The sequence below is a fragment of the Heterocephalus glaber genome, unplaced genomic scaffold (genome assembly GCF_053883595.1).
Source record: "Heterocephalus glaber isolate CG9 unplaced genomic scaffold, H.glaber_assembly_v1.0 deba00000071, whole genome shotgun sequence".
Taxonomy (NCBI): Eukaryota; Metazoa; Chordata; class Mammalia; order Rodentia; family Bathyergidae; genus Heterocephalus; species Heterocephalus glaber.
In genome coordinates, this window is record NW_028258137.1 from 28,423,435 (window position 1) to 28,450,059 (window position 26,625).

Genomic DNA, 26,625 nt, shown 5'->3' on the forward strand with positions numbered 1-26,625 from the left:
AAGTGCTGGGGTTACAGGTGTGCACAACCTCACCTGGCCCAAAAGGATTTTTTTGTTTTGAGACAGGGTCTCACTCCGTACTTCAGGCTCACCCTGAGCTCACTATAAAGTCCAGGCTGGCCTCAAAACAATCCTCCTACCTCAGCCTCCTGAGTGCTGGGATAATCGGCATGACCTACCACACTGGGCCAAAATGGATTTAAAAAAAAAAAGTTTTTGGGCTGGGGATTTAGCTCAGTGGTTCCACTGCCTGTTTCCCAAGTGCAAAGACCCAAGTTCGATCCCTGGTACCAAAAAAAAAAAATAGTTTTCATATACTTTTTTTTGTTTTTGAGACAGGATCTCGCTATGCAGTTCAGGGTGGCCTCGAACTCACTATGTAGCTTACACTGGCCTCAAACTCGCAGCAATCCTGCTGCCTCAGCCTTCCAAATGATGGGATATAGGCATGTGCCAATTTTCACGTACTTTAAAGCCAAAGTTTTTGTTGTTGTTTTTTAAAGGACCAGCTGTATACCAGACAGTGGCATACACCTGAAATCCCAGCTACTTGGGAGGCTGAAGCAGGAGAACCACAAGTTTGAGGCCAGCCTAGACAATTTGGTGAGACTCAGTTTCAAAAAATAAAAAGGGATGAGGATGTAGCTCAGTGGTAGACCACTTGTCTAGCAAGCACAAGGACATGAGTTCAATCCCCAGTAATACAAAAGCAAACTAAAAACAAAACAAACAAAAAAACACAAAGGAACTCAGCTACATAGATCAGGTTAAGTGGAAGAAGTCATGGGGCATTTTACAGAGGAAAGCCTATGAAACATACAAGAAACAAACAAGAGCTATTACCTTTAAAGAATTTCTAAAATGAGCACACAGAGTACTTTTGATAATATGTCCAGCCACAGGCAGGTCACATAAATGAACAAGTATTGATATTTCAGATTTATGCAGCACTAAAAATGTATACTTTTTATTTGAAAAAGACAGGTACTCATGATATTGCTTATGGGGAAGAAGTGACTGCTGTGTAGGGGTTAAAGCCAACCAGTTATAATTTTAGACAACTTTTTTAAAAAATCTCATTAAAAAATTACTTTCTCATTTTCCAAGAACCATTGTTTTAAAACAGTAGCACTCAGTTTACAGCTTTTACATAGCCAGAGGCCAGCTATATAGTACAGTTCACCGGTTTTGCACAGACTTGGGCACAAGTCCCAGATCTACAATGTTTACTACTATGCATCCTAATTAACCTGTTGACACATTTTATAAAATGGAGATACTGTAGAAATAGTTTTTAACTCACAGTATACTTCCAAATAGCCAAAATCCAAATTTCTAGGAGGTGGTCCAAGCCTGTATTTTCTTTGAAGCTTTCCAGGTGATTAGGATGGTACCCAGGTCTGGAAATTCTTGTTATATAGTACCTACCACAAAGCTAGCACAGCAGGTAGGACCTACCTGACTGAAAGGTCAAACTAAAATACTAAAGAGTGATTCTTATGGGGGTAAAAAATACTGATATCCCTTTCTGGAAAAATGAACTGGGATTATTTTTGAATGTAATCCTTTGGAGATGTCATCTGAATTAATTATCAGAATACAGGTTTGTGGGATGGACAATATATATCAACAAAATGAAAAAAATGGTGCCACATATTTCCCATTAGATCTACCCCACAAAGCATCATAATGAACATACATGGTACTCTGCTTATGGATAGTATCACCCAGGGTTGACACAATGCATAAAAATAAAGACTAGAGACTATGTAAAGGTAACACATCTGTAATAAAAATTTCACCTTAACTTTGAAGATTACTCAGCATTAGCTCATGAATTTTGAGACAAAAAGATAGTAACAGAATTTGAATATACACAACTATTACATCTGTGGCAATCAACTGATTTAACGATAATTTTTATCACTGGATGTCACTGCTTAGTAGAAGGACTTTTCTTCCCATTTAAATGGTAACACTTTTTTTTTCTTTTTGAGACAGGGTCTCACTATGTAGTTCAGGCTGGTCTTGAATTTGCAGCAATCCTCCTGCCTCAGCACTCCTGAGTGCTGGGATTATACACCTGGCACCTTCTTTTTCTCTTTTTTTTCCCTTTGGTTTTTTTGAGTCAGAGTCTACTATATAGTTCAGGTTAGCTTTTTAAACTCACTAGCCCTGGCTGGCCTTGAACTTGTGGCGATTCTCCTGTCTCAGCCTCCTGAGTGTTGGGATTACAGGCATGCTAACTGGTAATACTTTTTAGATCATTAGACTCGATAACCATTTTGCTGCAAGAACATAATTATAATCAAACATTTCCTTTACAAATGTTTCTCTGAAGTGTGGCATTATTTTGATCCTTCGTGTGTGTGTGTGTGTGTGTGTGTGTGTGTGTTGCAGTGTTGGGGCTCAAATCCAGGGACTTGCCCACCATTAAGCAACCCCCACAGCACCTTCCCTTTTTAAAAAAGGACGACCATTCTCTGTTTCTATACCATTTATGATTAGATATTTTTTGTTTTGTTTTTTGAAATTAGCATCTCACTATGTAGTTTAGGCTGGCCTTGAACTTGCCATCTGGTCTCAGCCTCCCCAGTGCTGGTATTACAAGTGTGTATGCCCAGGCCTGGCTGGGAGTCTCAGTAAATCTGGAGTTAACACACTGAGGTTCTGGCACTCACTGTCAGTACAGAGCCCAGTCCTCTGCCATCATAGCCAGCTCACCACAGAGGCATGTGGCCAACTGGTCTAACTCTCTAACAAATGGTCCAGGAATCAATGATTCATTTCTTCAAATATTTGTTTGCATCTAGTCATTAAGCAGATCAGAAACAGAAAGAAGTTTATTTTTCCTGAAAATAAGACTTCAGGATTATGCTGCCAAGAGGGAGCTTATTAAATGATCACAAGGAAGAAAAGCCAGATATTGGGCACAAAATTACTTTTGTTGTAATCTTTACCTCATCATATGATACACTATTTTTTTTTCAGTGTTTCCCCACCCAAGGCTAAATCAAGTAACACAAATAGTAACATATATTATATACTGAAAATTTTGATTTTTTTCTCAGAAAATATTCTCAGATTTTTCCCTAAGACAGTGAATGTGTTATATGCAATAGCTTCTAGTGTCATGTTTAACTCCATTTCTCTCAACATTAAGAAAAATTTCAAACATACAGCAGTTCAATTAAAACTCACTGTAAACAGTGAACATCCATACCTATCATTAGATTTCAACAAGCTTTATTATACCTGCTGTATCACTTATCCATCCATCATCAATCCATATAATATTTTATTTCAAAGTAAGTTTCAAGCTTTGGTATACTTCAGCATACATATCACTAGCTAGACTCCATTTTGTTTGGTTGGTTTTTTTCCCTCTCCAGTGTGGGAATTGAACATAGTGCCTTTGCACTAGGCTTTATCCTCAAATCTTTTTATTTTTGAAACAGGGTCTAAGTCACTAAGTTGCCCAGAATGGGCTGAATTTATAATCCTCTTGCCTCAGCCTCCCAGAATGTTGGGATTACAGAAATATGCCACCATGCCCAGCTAGAATCCAATGTTTTTAGAAGTTATATTTGCATATAATGAAATGTGCAAATCTTTATATATATGTATGGAGTTTAGTCAAATTCATACACACATCTGTATTCTCAAACTCAAGACAGAACATACTCAAAATACATTTGCTTTTAAAATATCCTGCAGAACACCTTAAAGACAATAATTTTCTTACTAAAGACTGTTTACATGGGAAAAAACACAGAAGTCTACAAGTCTGATTACTTGGTACTGCAATATGTAGATAAGAAAAGTAGATATCTTCCAAGAGTAGACTTGCCACTTGAAACAGAAACTACCTAAAGATGTTTTAATTGGAGTGTTTCTGACTCTAGACTGTAAAGCAGCTAGTATCTTTTGGGAGAAGGGGAAGCTTGTGAAATATAGTCAGTCCTCCACATCCATGAGTTCCACTAAATGCAGATAAAAAATATTTGAAAAAAGTAGCATTTATACTGAACATGTACATTGTTCTTGTCATTATTTCCTAAATAATACAGTATAACAATTATTTATACAGCATATCATTTTAGGTATAATTTAGAAATGGTTTAAATTATAGGGAAGACTGCTTAGATTATATGCAAATACCATATCTTATATAAGGAATGAGAATATACATGGTGTTTGGTAACAGGAGGGGTCCTGGAACCAATGCCCCTAGGGTACTGAAAGTTGGTTGTATTTGAGTGGAATTAAATTTCCCCCTAAATTGAAACGGGAGACTTGATAAGGTTTTTTTTACATCACCTAGGTGTCCAAAACTATCTGTAATGGCAATGAGCAGTTAAGGTGTAACTTACAAAGTATACTATTATCCCCAAATTGTAACCTTCAAGTAGTTTGGGAAAAGCACTAGGTGACTCTAATGCACTGAGGTTGGGTTTAAAAAGTATTCCTTTGAGAGGAAACTAATCTTTCTGGTTGAATTGTTAGGGAAAGAGTATTTGGAAAAAACTTTCTCTAAAATGTTGAGAGCAATAGCATTTGGGGTCAAGTGAGGCTTACTGGCAGAAAGAATTTTAGAATACAGTCCTGACCTGAAACAGCACAAAAGAGAAATGACAAATCTTTATAGTACTCAAATTATGTATTAAAAAATAAAATGTAGGAGGCTGGGGATGTTACTTAGTGGCAAAGTGCTTGCCTAGTATGTGCAAGGCCCTGGGTGTGATCCACAGCACTGAAAAAATGGCCTGGATAGAGTAGGGAATTTCTAGAAGAAAATAGTGAAAAAGGAGCATTAAACAATCCCTGCCTGAAGTCTCAAGCAAGGATTGAAAAACTGGTCCTGAACCCAAAAGGAAAATACTAAGGAAGAATTTAGGTTAAATGTTAATGATAGCTGTAATACTGGGGAGAAAGATAAATGCAATATTCCATACTATTTGAGATTTCCCCAGGATACGAAATAACAGGAAATCATATAGCTATGTCATTCAAATACACACAAATCTGAAGGAAAAGGACTTTTTTATTGAAGAAAACAATATGCTATTAAGAAAAGCAAACAAATATGTAAACAAAATGAATGGTAACACTTTAATGACACCTACTTAAAATGGTGTCTAAAAACACCCAAGTGCATACTCAATTGGATACCTATTAGAACTTAATAGGTAGTCAATATATATTTATAGTTAATTTTAAAAACTGTAAAAATAGAGTGTTTCCAAAATACCACTTTAAAAAGCAGATGCTGCTGGGCATAGTGGTACATGCATGTTAATTCCAGCTACTCAGGAGGGTTAGTAGGAGGATTGCCAAGTTTGAGGCCAACCTGGCCAACTTAGTGAGAGCCTATTTCAAAATAAAAAATAAAGCTGGGCATGATGGTGCATATCTGTAATCCCAGCAGCACTCAGGAAGTTGAGACAGGAGAATCACTGCAAGTTGGAGGCCAGCCTAGGCTACAGAGTGAGTTTAAAGCCAGCCTGAACTGCATAGCAAGACCTTGGGTCAAAAAATAAAACAAAACAACAAAAACAAAATAATAAAAAGGGCTAGAGATGTAGCTCAGTGGTAGAGCCCCCTTGGGTTTGATCTCTAGTACAATAAACAAACTCAACAAATATACATCCAATACACTCAATAAATACACATCCAATGCTTACATGCCAGGCAAAAATGAAAAAAGGTTCCTCATCCTCTTGGCAAGAGAGCTGGGACTAGAGACAAAAGATAGCAATACATTTAGCTTCTTACCTGAAGCCTGTGGATAAGGCATCAAGTCCACTACAAGGAGGTCTGTGGCCCTACCAATTTTCCAGTGGAAAAGGAACTTGATAACCCTGAATTATCCCTGTATGAGCAAGTTCCTAGATGGCTAAACAAACTAGTATTAGCAAAAGGGGAATAGAGGTCCACTTACATTACAATAAATTTATTTCTTTAAATTATATACCAAAATATTGTAGTACAAATATCCCTAGTCACATAGTGAAAAGTTAAACAAAAGTTCATAAATTAAGATGATAAAGCTAAATAATAATGAAAAAAACCCAACAATAAAGATTCACAATGAGAGGCATCACAATGGAAAACCAAGATAATTCTGAGATAACACTGATGATATACCCCAAATGAAGCAGACACCCTGAATATGGTAGAATCCGCCTTCTACATATGACATCTGGAGAAGCTTTGCATTAGTGCGTTTCCAGGACAGACTACCTGGGAGGAAAAGATATTACAGATCTCAGTAAATTCTAATCACTTTAGTTTTGGGTTACTCATACTATGTAATAATTTACGTAGGTTATTAATAAGTAGCTCTCAGGCATATGTAAGTATGAATAACTATGAAGCAATAAGAACTGAACAAAAGGAGCTGCATTTCCTTCCCATGAGAAGGGGTGGAGTAGGAACCAGGAGAATCACTGCATTAAGTGAACAAGGAAAAAACATAATTATTCAGGAGGTTGTAGGCGTAAGAAAAAACTAACACTGAAACCTTAAACTATGAGGTAATGCTCTATTAGCTGAGTAAGGAATTTCAAACCTTCTATTTCAGGCATATAGGATCCATGAAATATGCCTGGAAACTAATTTTAAGCCTTAAGAATCTATATATGGCATTTACCACTTAAACTTTAGTTCATTGGTTGTTCATTATTTCAAGTGTCTTAACTCTCAAAAGCTCAGAAAGAGGAATATCCTTTAACAGTCTACCACTACTTAAAAGGTAACTTTACCTGATTTACCCTTGTATATATCACAGACTTATACCTAACTGCTTTTACGTATTTAACGAGCAACCACTCACTTTCGGAATGGATACTGAAGGCAAAATGTGACAAATTTAGCTGGGCATGGTGGCACTTGCCTGTAATCCAAGCACTCAGGAGGCTGAGGCAGGAGGATTGTTTTGAGTTCGAGGCCAGCCTGGGCTACACAGTGAGTTTAAGGCCAGCCTGGACTACATAGTGAGACCCTGTCTCAAACACAAAAAAACAAATAAAATGTGACAAATTTGTACTTTTTTTCAAGTTATAAAGATTGGCAAGAAAACTACCTCAAAAGCTGACTGAATAGATAAACCAAAGGAAAAATATTATTTTGCACTTCTAAAAGTTGTAAAGCTTCTTCCTTGAGTTTTTGGCCCAAGGTTTGCCATTCACTACTTCCTGACTACTCTGTTTTTCAATGTTTTAATTTGAATACCAGGAAAAAACTATCTCAATTTAATGGTAAATGCCTTGAAAATGCCAAAACCTTGAAGAAAAGCTAAGTTTGTAGTTTACTAACCCTAAAGAAGTCTTTTGAAATAGAGTACTAGTTCCATTGTGCTTCTCATTTGTGGTGCCTATTGACTTTCCACTTAATTTTGAAACTCTATGACTATCACATTTAACTTTGCAAAGAAAGATCTCACCACAAAATACAGAACATTTCCAATATAAAGTTGTGCAATTGTGATTATCATCTTCAAGAATGGCTAATAGTTTCTCCAAACTCATAGATTTTAAAGTAACAAAAAAGTTGTATTTTAAAGAAAGTGATTCCCCACTTCAGTATAACAAATTACTTTATTATTAGGGAAAATATAAATGATTCTTGATAGGCTAAATTAAGCAGAATAGAAACACTGTTGTAAAAGCACTTCAGGAATACAACAATTTTGTTTTCTCTTGTCAAAACATACTTTAGAGCTTTTTTTTTTCCTATTCACTATAGAATAACACACTATTACACAAAATGCTAAATTTTTATTTCCCCTTGTTCTTGCTAGATGAAGTTACTCTGCTGACAAAGCAGAAAAAGTTCACACAGAGTATGCTGGAATACTTCTTATAATCAATAACTTTAGGGCCCGGGGATTTAGCTCAGTGGTTCCGCCGTCTGCCTCGCAAGCACAAGGTCCCGAGTTTAATCCCCGGTACCAAAAAACAAAACAAAACTTTAAAATATCATTAAGTACAGAAAAAAAATGAAGGACTTGTAAAAGCATCAAAAAGCAGAACACAGACATTAAGCAGGTTAGGACACCATGTATCCTGAGAAATTAGAAAGCTCACAAGATTACCATTTATATTATGTTGGTTTTTTTTTTTTTAAATAGAGACCCACTGAATATAAGATTGGAAAAAGTGGGGCTGGAGATGTAGCTCCGTCGATAGAGGGCTTACCTAGCCAGAGCAAGGTCCTGGGTTTGATTCCTAGCACCGCAAAGAAGGAAAAGCTGGTTTAAAAATCACAAATAAAATACCCATAGCTGGTCGTGGTAGCGTACACCTGTAATCCCAGCTCTTGGGAGTCTAAGGCAGGAGGATTGCTGTGAGTTCAAGGCTAGCCTGGGCTACACGGAGTTCATGGTCAGGCTGAACTGCATAGCGAGACCTTCTTAAAAAAAAAAAATTACTTATTATTTGGAAAACCAGGGGCCAGGGATTTAGCTCAGTGGTTCCACCTCCTGCTTTGCAAGCACAAGGTCATGAGTTCCATCCCCGGTACCAAAACCAAAACCAAAACCAAATGCCACTGACCTGACATTAGTGAAGTATCACACATGGATACAAGTATTATGACCTCATAGAGGGCTCTACAAAGGAAGATATCATACCAGGAAATGGAAACTCTAAGGTGAAAAATTAAGAGAATCCTTATGGAAGAGAAATTTGAAAGCATACAGGGTCCCTCATAATCTATACTCCAGGTCAGCTGCAACAAGGCATAAAATTCATGAAGGGAAGAAGGCTGTCTCATTTACAAATCACAACTGAGCAAGAAGGCATTGATTTCACTACCTATAACACTCAAAGGCCATGAATACATATATGAAAAGAGAGAGGAGGCTTATAATCTCGAGGTCACATTACTTGGAGGAAAATTTCAGCTGTCATGAAAACTTCCTGAAGATTATTATATTATAGTGCTAACTGCTGCCAGAAGTTTAAAGTAAATTAAAACTCAGAAAGCAAAACCTGGAAATCCCTCTACCCCCATCAAAACAGGGTTTGAAATCATGGGTTTAAGAGTATAACAGCACCTAAGAAGCTTTAAACCTTGAAGCTTTCAGTACAAGATGGCTCCCATTATAGGTGATCAACAACTGTATTAATGCTGTCTTATACCTGCATATTGCTTTACAGTTTAGAAAATGCCTTCACTTTTATTCCTCAACAGTAACCGGTTTGGTAGTGGAATTAGATACAGTTCCTTACTTCACTTCCAGCCTGTAGTTTGAAAAATACTTTCACACATTGCATTGATTATTTTGCAGAAGAGACTCACGGAAGTTAAATCACTCCACACTAAGGACAAGCAGATGGTAGGTGACAAGGCTGGAAAACTGCAGGTCTCTACTCAAGTCAGTAATAGAGACTTCCAAGTCTTAAAAGTTCAAAGTACAACACTCCAGGGGGCGCAACCTCACTCAGACAACTACCCAAGAAGGAAGGAATTTAGTCTCAGCTGACTAGGTCTCCTCGGTCTTCCTCCCCGAAAATAGGGAAAGTAAGGCAACAAGCAGGGACAAAAGCCTAATCTGGAGTCATGAAGGGGGTGTTGGTGAGATGGGCTCCCTCCTCTCCACCCTGGCACTAAGCCCAAAAGAAGATAAATCTTGCGTCTGAAACACCTGGTTGGTCTCCAGGGAGAGGGAAGGAACCCCGCCCCCCCGCCCCCCCCCCCGCCCCGCCATTCCCATTTCCTTTCACTACTGTATTCCTCTGATCCGCCCAGAAACCCTTTCTCCCCAAGGTCCTTAATCTTTAGCTCCGGCCTCCGGAGTAGAAAAATCCGCTAGGTCTGGCTCTCCCAGTCTCCCTCTCTGTGGCGGCTCTCAACCCCAAAGGCGTTCCTAGATCTCCCTAGGGGAGTTCAGCCTCCCATTTAAGCCGCAAACTCCACAAAAGGAAACCCTCCCGAAGCGTCCTCCCCATTGTCCCTTTTGCCCCTGGAACACTACTCAGTCTCACGAGCCTGCCGGAAAGATACCTGCTTCTCACCTGGGCCCCGTTAGTTGCAGCGCCTCGGAAGAGTGACCCCCAGGAACCTTCTCCAGTCGAGACCCCTCAAAGGGGGAACACCCTCTTTCAGGAACCTCTTCAGGCGCCTTAAGCGCGAGCCTCGGTGGAGACCTCTCTGCGGTGTTCCGGGCTCTGCCCAACGCCACCCACTCCCCGGCCCATTCAGGAGCCTGCCCCGACCTCAGTCAGGTCTTTCCGCCCCAGGCTCAAGCGGCTGTTTCCCTCCCTCACAGACGTCCTCAAGCGTCCGATTCCCTTCCCCTTCACGTCCCCACGGGACTCCCCGGAGCAGCGCGGCAGAGCTGAGGCACTGACTTTCTCTAGCTCCGGGGCCCGCCGGAGGTAGGGGACAGCGGCAGCAGTAAGACTCCTTTGTGACAGGTCCAAGAGAGCGGGGTAAAGATGGACGCGAGGCCACGGCGCTGCCATTACGCGCTGGGCCCACCCCCGCTTCGTACCGCCCCGGCCCTCCCTCAGTTACCTAGGAAACGCCCCTTCTTCGGTGGCAATCCCTCTAGTTTACAGCCAATCATCCTTCAAGGAATATGGCACGTGACAACACGACTCAGCCCGGCCCCCGGGCTTGAGTTGGCCAATCCTCTTGCTGAGAGGTGAATGGCTCAATAAAGTATCTCCGGTTTGTTTTGGAGCACCGGATTTCCACCGGGCTAGAGAGGCGAAAGAGAGCTGTTGATTGGGTTACGCCGCCGGAAGCGGGGCGGAACTTTGGCGGTGAGGAACAGGAAGCCCTGAAGGGTCAAAAGGAATACAAAAGCAAAGGCTTTTTTTCTTTCTCTTTTTTTTCCCTTTCCTGTCTTTTTCTTCCTGCCTTTTTTTTTTTTTTTTTTTTTTTTTAAGAGTGAGCGGCCTTGGTGGTGGCGGTCTGGGGTGGGCGCCGCCGAGGTGAGGGAGTCTCGCCTCCCGCGCGCTGGTAGGTGAGTGCGTCCTGGGTTTTGGCCAAGCAGCTAAACAGCCTGGGCTTCTTCTCTGAGGAGATGGTGAGCCTTGGCTGGAGTTAAGAGTTAAGGCCAGGCCTGTCCTCAGTCCACGCATTCTACAGTGTCCTGAGTCGCTGGGGCCGGAGCTGGCGGGGCCTAGCCTGAGCGGAGCCGAGGGAGCCTGTTTAAAAGGCTTGAGAGTCGTGGGGGCGAGACTCCCCGACCCTCTGAGGCTGGCCCACGACTCCGCGCCTCTGGACGGCTTTCTCTACTTTTCTGCTAAGTGAGACCCCCCCCCCCCCCCAGCTCTGTTCTAGAGATTTTGGAACAGCTTCAAGCTACTCAGGGGATGTGGGCTCGCCTGGTGTAAGTCGTTGAACCCCAGAATGTAAGTGCAGGATGGGAAACACATTCACTGTGTACCGTGTAGATGCTGTACTAAGTGCTTTTTTTTGTTTTTTTTTCAAATAGAAAACAAGCCAGCGCCTGATCAGTTAAGAGGATTAAGACCGAGAGTTGAGGCGTCTTAGGAGTTGGTGGCCCTTGGGAATGTTAGTCCTGACGGGAAAATGGGAGACCTATTTGTTCGTAACTGCGATTTTTAAACGTTAGAGAAAAAGAACTAATGTGGCCTTTAATTTTTAAATGCGAATTCTCTCTCTCTCACACCCTCACCCCTCTCCCCCGTAGTCTGAGGGGGTCTACAGTGGAATCCAGGAAGCCAAATGCAAGACCGGTGGTCAGAATTCCCAGTGACCATTTGTGTACCGGCTGTGAGATAAGGATTGTCAGTTCCTCAGTTTGATTACTTGATGTGTTACGAGAACACCATAAAATGGTTTGGAAGGCACTGGTTCCGAAATCTTTGAAAGGAATCAGTGTTTAGAAGTCCTTTTGACATAAAGAATTGAGCTGACATAAAGAATTGAGCTGACATAAAGGCAGCTTTTATACCTTCCAGTTGGAGTCTTAAGATGAGCTATGGACAATGGGTAAGGATCTGAAAGTAGAGGTTGTTGATTATCTCTCCGCTGAAGTCTTAAGGTCTTTATGGGGAAATTCTTTTTTTTTCCCCTTCTTAAATTCTTTTATTGGTACATTTTAGGTATACAATACGTTTACATTTATCATTGGGTGCTTGTACCTGTACATGATGTATCTTGGTTCTTATTTTTTTCCCCATTGCCTGTGCTCATATGGGGAAATTCTTTTTGTTTTGGGTACTAGGGATCAAACTCAGGCCCTTGTGCTTGAGGCAGGCGCCGTAACCACTGAGCTAAACCCCAGGCCCCTAAACACCTTTTTAAACATCCTTAAGTATGATTTATTCTTAAATATCTTTTTCACACAGAATTTTTTTTTTTTTTTTGGTACCAGGGATTGAACTGGGGTCCTTGCGCTTGTGCAGCAGGCGACGAAACCACTGAGCTAAATCCCTGGCCTAAGAGTATGTGTTTTTAAAAATACCTCATGTTTTTAGTTCAGAACAGTGATGTTCCTTTCAGGGATTTGTTACATGCATATAACAATCCCTTTATCCTCTTTCCCTTTCCCCTTCATCTCCAAGTCTCCCTTCTAGTTTTCTATCATCTGTATTTTATTCACTTATAGTTTAGGTTTTTCATATACAAGAAAACATGGAATATTTAGCTTTCTGAGGCTAGTTTATTTCATGTAGGATAATGGTCTTGAGTTCCATCCATTTTCCTGCTAGTGACATGATTTTGTTCTTTATGGGTGAATATTTCCTTCTATATATGTGTGTATATTTATCTCACATCTTCATCTGTTGACAGGCATCTAGGCTGTTTCCAGAGTTTAGCTATTGTGAATTGCTCTTCTATAAACATGGGTTATGTATCACTATAGTATGATGTTTTTCTTTCCAGAATATATTTAGGAAAGGTATAGCTGGGTCAAATGGTATTTCAGTTTCTAATTTTTCTTTCTGGAATCTCCATACTGATTTCCATAGGGTTATAGTAGCTTATAATTCTGCTAACAATGTAGGATGTTTCTCTCCCACCAGCATTCATTGTTTTTGTGTGTTTCTGTCTGGGGTAAGATAGAATCTCAGTTTTGATTTGCATTTCCCAAATGGCTAAAAATGTTGAACATTTTTTCCACATACTTATTGGCCACATGCGCTACTTTCGAGAAGTATCTGTTCAGCTCATTTATCCATTTTGAGTCATTTGTTTTGGGGTTTTTAAAAATTTTTTGAGTTCTTTATATTATTCTATTGTAGCCAAGCCTGAGCCAAATGTTGGGGCACCAACTGTAGCCAACCCACCCAACTGGCCTTGTTCTTGGACCTGAACCCAGTGGTGAACAAGGATGAATAACAGACACAGCATCAGTTTAACATGCGGGTAGCCAGAGGGCTCTTGTCTCTTTGTAGGCAGAGGAGCCCCTATTGTCTGGCTCATCCTGCCTTTATTCACCCAAATGGGTACACGCAATCAAAGTAACACAAGATTCATCTGCTTTCCAATATCCATTAGTACATATTCTGGTAAACAACTTAACCTCAGCTGTCTTAAATTTTCCCTAGAACCTGCAATATGCAGTCACTCCCTAAGTACACCTTTTCTCCTTTGTGCTCACAGAGGCGGCCAATTAGGCCTCAGTTCTTCTCTGGTCTCTGTCTTGATATTAGTCCTCTATCAGAATGGTAGCTGGCAAAAATTTTCTCGTATTCTGTAGGTTTGCTTTTCTCTCTGTTGATTGTTTCGTTTGCTTGCAGAAACTTTTTGATTAAATTCCACTTATTGAGTTATTTGTTTCTGCCATACATGTCTGCTTTTGTGCCAGTGCCATGTTTTAGTTACAGTAGCTTTGTGTTATAACTTGAAATCCATATTGTTAAGTTTGATTCCCAAGTTGATGCTTGTAAATTGCTTATGGTGAGTAGCTTATTGCCAATATTCAGAACCCTTAGGAAATGACTACTTCTCAAAATTTTCTTGCAGGTGTAGCTAGCTTTTGGGTTTTGAGTCTGTTGCAGGATCTTACCTCTTCAATTTATTGGGGATGAGAAATTTCTGCCTACTTGGCCCAGTTGCCGATTCTTTGGCACTGGCCTGCAGGGTTTTGTTTTGTTTTGTTTTTTAACCCTTAGGCAATCTCTTGGTATACCCGGAGGAACAACTGATACTACAATTATGTCACCTTGGCTAAAGTAGTACACTCAATAACAGTAGCATCAAATACGGTCTAGAAAACTACAAATTGTAGCCTTTAATATGTTTTTTTACCCTAAGGGGAGATTTAAAAGGGGTTAGGGGGTAAAAAAACAAATAGAAGAGGAAGAGGTCAGAAGCAAGGCTGGGGGACAAACTTTAAGAAACTGATGAAGACAGGTGGGAAAGAGGGAAAAAATAGAAACAGAACAAAAAACTAGAAACTGTTCAAACAAAACACAAACTAGAAAGGAGGAAAAACAAAAAAGATAAAAAACTCAAAAACATCCAATTCAAGGTATGTCTTTGCTGTCACTGTTAAACACTGTGGGCAAACAGTCCAGAGCCAAATAGATTAATCCCATCAAGCTCATTTGGCCCCTCTCCAAGATGGCTACCAGCCAATCACCCTCTCCGGGGTGAGGTCTGAATCTGGATTACTCACCAGCTGCTGCAGTCCGGTGCATCCACTGCTCCGCTCCACTCGTGCGTTTCTCGGTGGAGGCCTCTGGTGTTGTCAGTAGTCACTGTGCGTCTGCAGTTTTGGGCTGCTGTTCCCTCTTGCAGAGTCTGGGCTCTGGGAGAGAGCGCTGCTTGGTACCTCCCTCCTTTTCATTTCAGTCTCTATAGGCTTCAATTCTTCCTCAGATTCTTTCTGGGCCCCGGGAACCGGGAACCCACTTCCCTCCTTCTCGCACTGCTGTGTTCCAGTGAAAGGACCCCAAATCTCAGAGAAGCTCTTTTTCTGTTGCTCACCACTCCTCCATCTTCCTTGAAATCTATATTGTGAGGCCTCCAGCTTTGCTCACTTTGGTCAGGATTTCTTTAGCCATTCTGTGTCTTTTCTGATTTGATATGAATTTTAAGATTGTCTTTTCTAGTTCTGTGAAGAATATTATTGGTCAGCCTCTGGTTTTCTGCATTTTCACTGTGGTGAGTCCAACTATCATTTGTTTTTGTTCAGTTTGGTATGTATTTATTAAACTTTTTAGCTATGGATTAGATTCATTAGTTCTTTAAAATTCTCAGCTGTTTTCTATATATTGCTTCTGCCCATTGGCTCTTCCGTCCTTACTAATTCAACAGACATTTTCTCTTTGCCTGTTTCTACTTTTCCATACTACATTCTGGGAAATTCCTTCATTAACTCTCTCTTATTTCCAATTTGTTATTAAACTCATCCACTGAAATGTTAAATTCAGTTACTTGATTTTTAATTTATTATTATTTATTTTTTTGGCAGTGCTGGGAATTGAATGCAGGGCCTCTTTGCATATGCTGGGCAAATGCTGTACTGCTGAGCCACACCTCTAGCATTTTTTCTTTCCTGGAAGTTCTATTTGGTTTTGCTACTATTTTAATTTCTTATTCCTTATTAATTTTGAAGTTTGATTTTTCTTTAAAGATGGTAAGCACAGTATTTTATAATCCTTATGTTTAATTCCATACTTTGAATTCGCTTTGGGTCTGTTTATACTGTCCCATTATTCTTGCTATTTCACATCACCTGTGGATGTAGTACCTTGAGGATTCATTTTTTTGGTACCAGATTACCATGGAGATATACACAGGTCGTTATAAGACACCATATCTGGGGTGGACTCCTGGCTTTGACTTTTGTTTATGTTGCTTTGAATGGCATCAAAACTATAACTTTCGGGTCAGAAATCCTCAGGATGAAATCCACTTTGAATATTGTGCTTAATTTCTGATTTTTAGCCTTCACCTAGATTTTCTCCAAATTCTTTACTATCTTGCTAGCTTTTCTATTTAAGAGGTTTTTAAAAAAGTTTTTCTAGCATCTTTAGCCAAGAAATAGAGGATTAGTCAATATTAAATTATCCGGGCCACTTTTTCCAGAAATGAAGATTTACTTTCATCTGATTTTTAGAATGTGAAATTGGTGATTTCTTGCAGTCTTAAAGGTGATTTTCTTTATAAAACTTACATCACTTTTCATTGTGCAGTGATTCCTATAAAAATTGATCCTCCCTGAGGCTTTATTCTAGTTTCTTTGCTGAACTCTAGTGCTTAGCTTCTACTATTTCTTGAGACAGGGTCTTGCTATGTAGTTCTGGCCTTGAACTCACTATATAGCCCATGCTGGCCTTGAACTCACTATATAGCCCATGCTGGCCTTGAACTCACAGGATCCTCCTGCCTCGGCCTCCTGAGTGCTGAGATTACAGGTGTGCACCACCACGGCCGGCTTAGTTTCTACATTAACCATGTGTTACTTTACTTATTTATGCATATGCCAGGCTTAACTTTTTTACTGAATGAAAATTTCTCTCTACTAAAAAGTAGAGTGTTTACTGTCTAGCATTGTACTTGTGTATAGTAGGTCTTCTGTAAAGATTTACCACCCCCCCAAGAAAAACACCCCAAACTGAGTTTGCTGGCTTTGTATCATTTATGTAATGAAAAACATTTATTGCTACATTTTAGATATACATAATGATAACATTTATCATAGGGAATTTGTACTGTACATGATATGTCTTGTTCCTTTTTTTCCCTTTGACCCCTCTCCCCTTCCTTATTTACAGCTTTATTTCCATTTTTTCCTTCTCTTTTTTTCTTGCCCCCCCCTTCCCCTTCCCTTCTGATTTCCCAATATCTAGTATACTTTGGTCCTTATTTTCACTTTCGGTTTCTCCAGAGAAACAATGTAGTATTTAAACATGTGTGTCAGATTTATTTCATTTAAGAGTATGGTCTCAAGGTGCATTCATTTAGCTAGAAATGTCTAAGCTTATCCTTCTTTATGAAAAAGTAGAGCCTCTTAAAAATGTGGTCTTAGGGTGGAGTTACCTGAACAGGGTGGAGAGTGAGGGTATGGATATGTTTGTGTGTGGGTTTCTAAAGCCAGCTCAGATGGCAAAATACAGTGGACCTTAGACTTGTGAACTCAATCGGTTCCTGGGGGCTGGTTGTAACTCAAGTTGGTCGTAAGTCAGTACAGCTGAGATCTGTGTTTACCTGGGTAGATGACAAGAGGCAGATGAATCTTCCATTAGCCAAGTTGTTTGTATGTCAGGCGGGTCGTAACTTGAGGTCCACTGTAGTTTATAGTCAAAGCTACCCTGGAAAACTTCAGTTGGATGTAGAACCTCCAGCTCTAAAAAGTTCCTAGGTGGCCCACTGTTTTTTTTTTTCCTGAGTGTCCCAAGTGAGTACAGTAGTTGGTTTGTATTTACAGTAATAGTATGTAAAAAATACAACTCATATTAGAAACATACATAATGAGGGAAGTGTTTATTTTGAGAGGCACAAGATGAACTTGAGAACTGAGGATCAGCTAAGCAAACAAATATTAGCTCTTTTCATTTCCTTCAGTGTGTATATATGAATTAAAAGTAAATATGATGAGACCGCTCTTGTGCTATGAAAAGATATATGGGGAGGGAGGGAGAATGTGTTTTTTACATGCCTAGCAGGTTGCTACAAATTATTCTTTAAACATTTAAAATATGGATTAAATTGCTTGTGCTTTTTAGATATTTTTAGTCTCCTTTGCTACTGGGGTATGTTAAGTAAACTTTGGTGTTAGATTACTTTGTCTAGTTACTTTGTCTGGTAATAAATATAGAGTGCTTTAGAGTTGTTATTCTCTGAAGCAATTTTGTAAGAAAAGTTGGCTTAATCTAAATTACTATTTCTTGTAGAAGGCAGAAAGTAGTTTTTCTTAGGAATATAGTTGAGTTATACAGGTGACACCTTCCTCTTAGTTGCTCTCCTGTTTTTGTTTTTTTGATTTTTTTGTTTTTTGGTACTGGGAATCAAACTTGGGACCTTGTGCTTTTGAGGCAGGCGCTGGAACCACTGAGCTAAATCCTCGGCCCTAATTTTTTTTTTTTTGTACTGGGGATCGAACTGGGAACCTCATGCTTATGAGGCAGGTGGCAGAATGCTCTCCTGTTTTTTGAAGTAGGAGGTGACTTAAAATCAGGGTAGAAGCATTAAAAAGCAGTAAACTGTGTGTTTCCTGACAAGGAAATGTATTGGTCTGTTTTTGCTACCCTAAAAGAAGGCTTAGAACCCCATAACACAGAAATTTGATTCTCCCTGGTGTATTTTTACATGTACAGTCTTATCTACTTTTAGAATTAGAAGGGTATAGTGGCCAGTGATGTGAACACATTAGTCTGTCACCACAAAATTCAATTCCATGGGAAACCAGATCTCATTAACTTGCGTCATGGAACTGTTAATAACTTTTTAATTCAGGGATAGTACTTATTTGAGGGGCAGCAGTGTTAAGTTCTATATTTTACAGAGTGTGCTGTGTAAGATGCTAAGCCCATTTTGTCCTAACAACCGGGAAACCAAATACCACGGTTTCCAGTATAAACACAGTACTGCAGTGTTTAACAGTTACTTTGGCTTGAAATACAATAACTTTGTTTTCTTGGCTGTGGAACAGATTTGAAAACTGTTCTTTATTTGTGCCACTTTGAAACTTTTAAGTTTGGACAAAGTGATTTTGGTATGGTTTTGGTTTTCCGTGAATCTCCTGTTTGTTTTGTTTTTGTTTTTGGTACTGGGGATCGAACTTGGGACCTCGTGCTTACAAGGCAGGTGCCGGAACCACTGAGCTAAATCCCGTGCCCTGAATCTCCTGTTTGAAGAACTTAATTCTTTTAAAAACAGTGTTGGACTGGGGATGTAGCTTAGTGGTAGAATGCTTGCATAGTATGTACAATGCCCTGGGTTTAATCCCTAACAGAAATGTACCCCCACCCAAAAAAAGTAATGTTTAGTTTGATAATTAAACTTGAGTCATCTTGAAAAAAAGTGACATGAGTAAGGAAAATTGACCAAGGAGAAAATAAATATTCCTAATGCAAATCCTCTGCGTTTCTACATTGATCTTTTCTTTTTTTTTTGGTACCAGGGATCGAACTCTGGTCCTTCCACTTGTGCAGCAGGCGGTGAAACTACTGAGCTAAATCCCTGGCCCTACATTGATCTTGATCATAAGATTCCCATAACCCTTGGCTGATTTTTTAAATCTTTTGTTTTTAGTTATTTTAATAAAAGAGAAAAAGAAGAAACTTGTGAAAATTTAGCTAAGTGGTAGGAATTAGAAGACAACACAATCTTAATTTTGTAGCTTCTCCAGCTCTACTTTCAAAAGGAAGTTATTAAGTTGTAGGTTCTTAGCACTTCTGTATTGCAGAATAATCAACCAGTGACTATTGGACTTTTCAAAGAAAAATGCATTGTACAGCAATATTTATTAATATAAGTTATATTAATTCAGCTGAAAACAAAGAAAAGCATATTATTTTTGAAAAATGATCTCAGTTATATCATTTAATTTTTGGCCCTTTGTTTTTACTGCACAAATTGTATGGTGTTTGAATAGAATTCCCTATGGGACATTGAAACTATAGTAAATACTTGTTAAATGGCTACCGTTATCTATCTATTGGAGGAAAATTCTTCTAATATAGGAGGAATCTTCATTTTTAAATTTTATTTTGTTTTTGGTACCAGGGATTGAACTCAGGTCCTTGTGCTTGCGAGGCAGGCAGAGGAATCTTCATTTTAAAGTCATTTCTCTTTGCTCAGTTTACTTCAAATCCTTCTCATGGCTATTCAGTAAATAAACCTGGCAAATGACAGATACTGGGCTAGCACTGTAGATACAGAGTCCTGTTTGAACATCCATAAATGATAAAATACAGTGTATTAATGTGTTATTAAGTTATGAATGGCTGTAGCAAGAACACAGAGGAAGGAAGTGCATATTAATTAGGAGAATGTGGAAATCTCTGAAAGGGGTGATCTTCAGTCTGAGTGGGGACAGATAGAGCAGGAATTTGCATGGAATAAAAGGAATTAGGCATTCTTAGCAGAGGAAACAGCTTGGGCAAAGCCATGCATAGAGGTGAGAAAGTGAGGTGTGAGTAGTGCACGGTGTGGCTTTAGGGCACCATGCATGGAGAGATTATTGAGGCTAAAGTTGGAAAGAGGGGAGAAATAAGATAGGGTCAGGGATTCAAGCTAATGAAAATGGATTTTACAACCTACAGGCAGTTTTGCCTCAGTACTTTTGGTAGTGTCCGAAGACATTTTTGATCTTCACAGCTAATATGTGTGGGGTGGACATTACTGACATTTTAAGTAGAGTGGTATTAGATTTGCCTTTTACATCATTCAGCTGACACTACAGAGAATGAATTGAAAGGAGGCTAGAGTAGAAACAGGGAGACTGATGGAATAGTGTTGCCAAGTCCATGCAAGATGAGGCCCTGAAAAGAAGGGATTAGAAAGGAAGGGACCTGTCTCTGATGGGGGCAGGGAAGGAGATAGATTTTAAAAGGTCATTATGAGGTAGAAACAACAGAATCTGGTGACTGGTAGGATGTAAAGGAATGAAGAGGAAAAAGGAATCTAGGTGCATGTCCAGGTTTCAAGCCTAGAAAAGTAAATCAGTCCATGTTTGTGTCCTTTGATACTGCTTTATTTCTGTACTATTCACTTTGGTAGTTTATTTTATATGTGTGTGTATATATATATGATTTCATATAACTAGTGCAAGAGTACTACATATTAAAGCTTATTTGCTGCTTTCTTTTTTGGGGGGCATTAAATCCAGAGCTTTTGCATTGAGCTACATCCCTAACCGCCCCCACTCCTCCCTTTTTGGCACTGGGTCTTGCTAAGTTCCCCACGCTGGGCTCAAACTTGGGATCCTCTTGCCTCAGCCTCTTAGGATTATAGGTATGTGCTACCACACTTGGCTCAAGCTTATTTCTTTATGTTATAAAAATCTAGCCTAGTTTAAGTTAAACTACTAACAAAACAGAATAGAAAACACTAAAGAGAAAATACAGAATTACCAAATTGTATAGAGAATTTTATATATGGTAATTATTTTTGTTAAATATGTGTGATTCTTAATTTCTTACTTTGATGTGCTTCTTTTCCCACTTAAAATGCCATGTTTATTTGTGTCACTGCTATCTTTTCTCTCCCACTTCTTGAGTGCAGACACTATTTCTCTCACTCCACAACCTGTCCAGAGCTTACCATGGATCTTTGTAGTAATGGGAAACCTTTCAAAGCATTTCTAAAGGTGCCAAATGCTGTGCTAAGTGCTTTACATCAATTATCTTTTTTGCCTACACTAAAGCTTTATGTAGTGCTGTTTTGATCCTCATGGGTAAGCATAATCTATGCACAGGGTCACCAAAGCTCAGAGGGATTAAGTGACTCACCTCTTGTCATGTTTGAGGTGTTGAACCCAAGACTCAATTTTAAAGAGTCCATAGTCTTTATCATTACTTCTTTTTTATTTTATTACTACTTTATTACCATTATCCTCCTCTTGATAACGAGACTATAACAGATAATGCAATTTGTGTTTTAGTCTAGTCCCTTTTAAACTCACTAGAAATTTACTGTGTGTGGCCATCTCTCTTGGTTCTTTAAATATATATTAGAAAGCAGGGGATTGTTGGGATTATGACATGTACTTTAAAGTGCAGACTTTTTTTTTTTTTTTTTTGCAGTACTGGGGATCGAACTCAGGACCTTGTGCATTGTGTGGCAGGCGCAGCATCACTGAGCTAAATCTAAATCCCCAGCCCTAAAGTGCAGACTTTTTAATGTGTTTATTAGTTTTCACAGTGTGGAAATCCAGCCATTGAGAGTTGATAAGTAATTTCTCTGTCAAATTCTAAAGCTCCTGTCTTTTAATTTCTTCTCCCCTCTTCCGTACTGGGAGATTGAACCCAAAGCCTGAAGCATGCTAGGTGAGTGCACTATCATGGAGCTACATCCCTAGCTCTGTTGATCTCTGTCCATCCATCCATCCATCCATCCGTCCATGTAGTTTTGAGGCAGGATCTGACCTAATTCTTGGGATCCTGCTGCCTCAGCCTCCTGAGTACCTGAGATTACAGCCGTGCAGCACTGGTTCTGACTTAATTTCTTTTTTAAAATGTTCCTCTACTCGCTTCTCTTTTTTTTTTTTTTTTTTTTTTTTTTCCAAAAACAGGGTTTTGCTATGTATTCTAAGCTGTGTTTTGCCAGCTGGCCTCAAACTCGTGATGCTCCTGTTTTAGCTTCTTAAGTATTGGAATTACAGGTGTACATCACATGCCTGGCTCTGCTGCTTTATTGCTTATTTTCATTAAACAATTTTTAATTTTTTATTGTACATGAAAGATGATAATAGCTCAGACTAAACCACTTGTGTAGAAGTTGAATCTAGCACATGAGTAGAGAAAACTGATGAAAAAAGAGTATAAAGGATTTCTTGCAATTCCATAAATTATCTTTTTCTAAAAGTGATTCATGAATGCTAGGAAGATTCTTATTCCTCTAGAGTTTCTACTTAAAATTCAAACTTGTTTACATTCATTCCAGGTTTTATTTTTTTTCAGCACTAATTTACAGGCATTCCTCATTTAACAACTGAGTTCAGTTCCTTCAACTAGATCACTAAATGAATTGGTCATTAAATGAGGAATTTTATATAATAAAGTATGTATATTACAATATTCAGAACAAAGAAATGGTCAAAGGGAACTCCAACTTGATGCCTTTGCTTTTATTTGCATGACTCTTACATGCAGTACTGTAATGTCTAACAACATAAAACTACAGAACTGTACAGTACAATCAGCAAAAATTACAGTACTCTAGAAACAAGGTATACTGTAAAAAAAAAAAACCTCTATAAACAAGATGTATAGAAAAGTACAAAACACAGATGGTAAGTCCGAACAGTTGTAGGTTGTTAAACGAGGAATATTTGTATATTTATTATTTTCATTTTTTTAAATGTGGAATAAGAGTAAGGAGATATGTTTAAAGGGATGCCAGTGGTATTGCTGTATCCTAATATTTAGTTCCTAGGTTTAAGTCATACAGAATCTGATGAAGTCACTGCTTTGAAACATTTATTTTTCTCCATTTTGTAAGATTACAGCAGCTAGGGCTGTATGGCTCAGGAAAGCAATAAGAGGAACGTGGGAGTTGACCTCAACTGAAGCATTGTTATGTGGGAAAAGATTTGGCTCCTTTTGTGTAGTCCCAGTGGATGGAACCTACGTGTGGAGTTTATAGGGAAACAGTTCTGTCTAAGGAAGAACTGTCAGGTATGCTTAGAGTGGGAGTTGGCTGCTGGGAAGGGAGTGCAGTGGTCCATCTGAAAATTTGGGAATATGAATGAATGACTGACTTCTGGGTGTGTGTGTGGTAGATTCAGAGACCAGGTGGAGTAACATAGCATCAGACCTCTCCCACTTAGTTATTTACCAGGAAATAGGGATAAGAGGTAGAAACCAAACAGCTAATTCAAGGTGAGAAAGGAGAGAGCTACAGCAGAGTGAGTATGAGAAGGGAAATTGAGGGTTCAGTATGTCTCCCATCTACTAGAGTACAACATAGTTCATGTTTTCTCTGCCAGGGACATTTAATAAATTGTTGGCTTTTCCTTCATAAGAGGTTCCGCAGAACTTGAGGATTTTTTGGCATGGTTACAGAGAATGAACAGTTGTTTTTGTAATAAGCTTCTGGCTGGAGGCATCGAATGATGCTAAGTCAGAAGTGTTCAGGGTGTGAATCTTAGGTGTAAGGAACGGCTTCTGTCAGTTGATGTAGTTTTCTTTCTAGTAATTTTCACAGTTCTATCTTGTTACATTGAACTAAATGTCAACAGTAGGATTCGGCCCGAGATGATTTCTTGTGTTCTGAATGTTTGGGTATCTGAACTAGGTAAAAATGTTGTGTGAACATTTTTAGCACTGGAGATTGATGTAGGAAAAAAGGCTGAAACTGGGTGTGGAGGTGCACATCTGTAATCCCAGCACTTAGGAGGCTGAGGAAGGAGGATACAGAGAGTTCAAGGCCAGCCTGGGCCCCATAGTGAGTTTAAGGCCAGCCTAAACTACATGTCGAGACACTGTCTCAATAAAAAATAAAAAAGGGTGAAATTGATGTACCCTTGTCTTCAACCAAGACTTAACTGATTTCTGGGGTAGAGTAAGGTGAAGAGTAAGAGTTGGAATTTTTTATGTCAAGCCTGGATTTAATTCTTGGCTCTACCATTCACTACCTGTATCACCTTAGACAAGTGACCTAACTTCTGAGCCTCAGCTTTTTCATCTGTAAAGAGATAGTATTTCTCATAGTCAATGTGAATGTAAATGGGATAATGCATTTAAAAAGTATATACATGGTTAAGAGCTTAGTAAGTATTACCTTTATTTTTATGGTAGCAGACTTATTTTATTATTGTTATCAGAGGTCATCTTGGAATATATGCTGCTTATTGTTTTTTTGTTTGTTTGTTTTGAGACAGAGTTTTACTATGTAGTTCAGGCTGGCCTTGAACTCACTATGTAGCCCAGGCCGGCCTCGAACTAGCAACAATCCTTCTGCCTCAGCCTCCCAAGTGCTGGAATTACAGGTGTGCACCACCATGCCTGGCTAATTCCACAGTTCTTCGAATGGAAAGAAACAAGGAAAAGGGGGAAAAGGTTGTTTAGAAGTAGTAATAGACACTCTTCTACCTTTATTTCTTTCTCCCCTCTTCTCTGAAGAAAGGTTCAGATAGAAGTAGATAAGTAGATGTGGGAATCTTCTGCATCAAGATATCCATAAAGTGGTTGAGGTTGTAGGAGTCAAAAAAGGAAAGGGTTCAAGATTGAATTGTAAGTGGCACAGACATGGGAGGAACGAGTTGCTTTATTACACTGGAAAGTGCAGCTAGAAGTTGGTAGATCTGAGTTCTAGTCTCATTCTCTCTATTATTGGATGGTGCACCTCTGGGCCTACCACTTCCCTGCTATACAGATTGGACTGGATCACTAAGGCTCCTTGCATAGCCAAGATGCTCCATCTGAATCTACTTGAACCAAGAGCAGGTGAATCAAGATAGTGTCGTGTCCTTGAAACAGGTATTTGAAGAATAAGTAATGCCAGATGTTATAGAAATAAAGCAAGATGAGGGCTGGGAAAAGGGGAAGTCCCCAGGGGGCCAGTTGGTCTAGAACAGAGGAACAGAGGTCTAGAACAGAGGAACAGACAATATCTGCAATGTTAGATTTACTGTGGAACACCCACCTGGTATTGAGAATTATTCCAGATCCTCTCACTGACTTTGTAGATAACATGGATGTTAATAAAATTTACCTGAATTAAGAAAAATGGAATTACGTGTTTTTATCAATAATATATAAATTAAACTATTTTGAGGATTCTTTTCAAATTTAAACTTTTTAGTCTGATGCTGGGTAAGATACAGCTAAATCTTATTTCTCTTTGGGATTTTAATTGTAATTCTTGAAAAATTTTTTTTTGTAGATAGTCTTTTCATTATGGATGGAGGTGATGATGGTAACCTTGTTATCAAAAAGAGGTTTGTGTCTGAGGCAGAATTAGATGAACGGCGCAAAAGGAGACAAGAAGAATGGGAGAAAGTTCGAAAACCTGAAGATCCCAAAGGTATATAGGCCTATGATTGGACACATAGCATAATAATCTGTAATCCTCACAATGACCCTGCCAACGAGGTATAATTGTCCCCACTTCAGAGCTGAGCCTAAGCTCAGAGGGCAGAGTAATCTATATAAGGCCTCTGTAGCAGACCCAGCTCATATCCTTGCCCCTTCCTCTCTGCCGCACTTCTTCTAGAAGATTCTGCCAGACTATTCTATTTATATGGATGGATCTATGCTCTGAACAACAGAGTGCTGCTTCTGAAAAGGGTTTGGGCTGACCCCTCATCCAGTTAACTCTCTCAGGCTGTGGGCCCTACTGATATTGATAGTTGGCTTTGAGAACTGGCTCCTCTCTGAGGTCCAAAGGGAAGCTATGGTGTTTGTACTATTTTTGTGTTATCCTGCCCTCAGTTCATGTAGAGACTTGATTTTATATTTAAAACTCTTTGTGATTCCAAAATAAGGTGAAAACATAATAAAGTATGTATTTGTCTCTTTCTCTCCTGTCTTCCTTTCAGAATGTCCAGAGGAGGTTTATGACCCTCGGTCTCTCTATGAAAGACTACAGGAACAGAAAGACCGGAAGCAGCAGGAGTATGAAGAGCAGTTCAAATTTAGTAAGCTTCAGAAAATACAGCTGGAGGGACTCTTCAGGGCTTTTTTGATGCACTTTTGCCTCATGCCATACTTTCTAACTAGCAGTGGAATTGTCTTGATTATCTAGTCTCCAGATGCTCATTTGGTAGAAAAGAGCTTTCTGCCTTCTAGACCACATTGAATATTTTTGTTTAGAGCTCAAGATACCCATTTTAATTCTATGCTAATGTCTAGTAATGGGAAAGAATGCCTTGATTTTATGCCATATTATCTATCTAAAAGCCATGATGTTTAGCTTTTCTTTCTTCTAATCCCCTGAAGAATCCACTGTTTATTAATAAAAGGGGGGGGCGGTGGAGGAAGGAAGGAAAAGTCAAATAAGACTGTATTTTCCCTTTAGTCTACT

At 39.2% G+C, this 26,625-nt stretch overlaps 2 protein-coding genes across 15 annotated transcripts in view; one reads left to right on the top strand and one right to left on the bottom strand.

Moving 5' to 3' along the window:
- Rspry1 (ring finger and SPRY domain containing 1) overlaps positions 1 to 10,523 on the bottom strand; it is a 54,240-nt gene extending 43,717 nt beyond the window's left edge. Inside the window, exon 1 of one of the 5 annotated variants that reach the window (XM_021257005.2) lies at positions 10,020 to 10,523. The gene's annotated coding sequence lies outside the window, so the exon portion shown is untranslated. Of the gene's footprint in view, positions 1 to 10,008 lie in introns of all 5 variants that reach the window. The other 4 variants (XM_021257007.2, XM_013071618.3, XM_021257006.2 and 1 more) reach the window with 4 other exon arrangements.
- A 59-nt stretch (positions 10,524 to 10,582) lies between these two features.
- The window catches only part of Psme3ip1 (proteasome activator subunit 3 interacting protein 1), a 38,627-nt gene continuing 22,584 nt past the window's right edge, over positions 10,583 to 26,625 (top strand). The window contains exons 1-4 of one of the 10 annotated variants that reach the window (XM_087206209.1): positions 10,779 to 10,975; positions 24,976 to 25,046; positions 25,486 to 25,626; positions 26,141 to 26,239. In XM_087206209.1, the coding sequence (XP_087062335.1) occupies positions 25,013 to 25,046; positions 25,486 to 25,626; positions 26,141 to 26,239 (274 nt within the window). In that variant the 5' untranslated portion in view covers positions 10,779 to 10,975; positions 24,976 to 25,012. The other 9 variants (XM_021257011.2, XM_021257016.2, XM_021257012.2 and 6 more) reach the window with 9 other exon arrangements.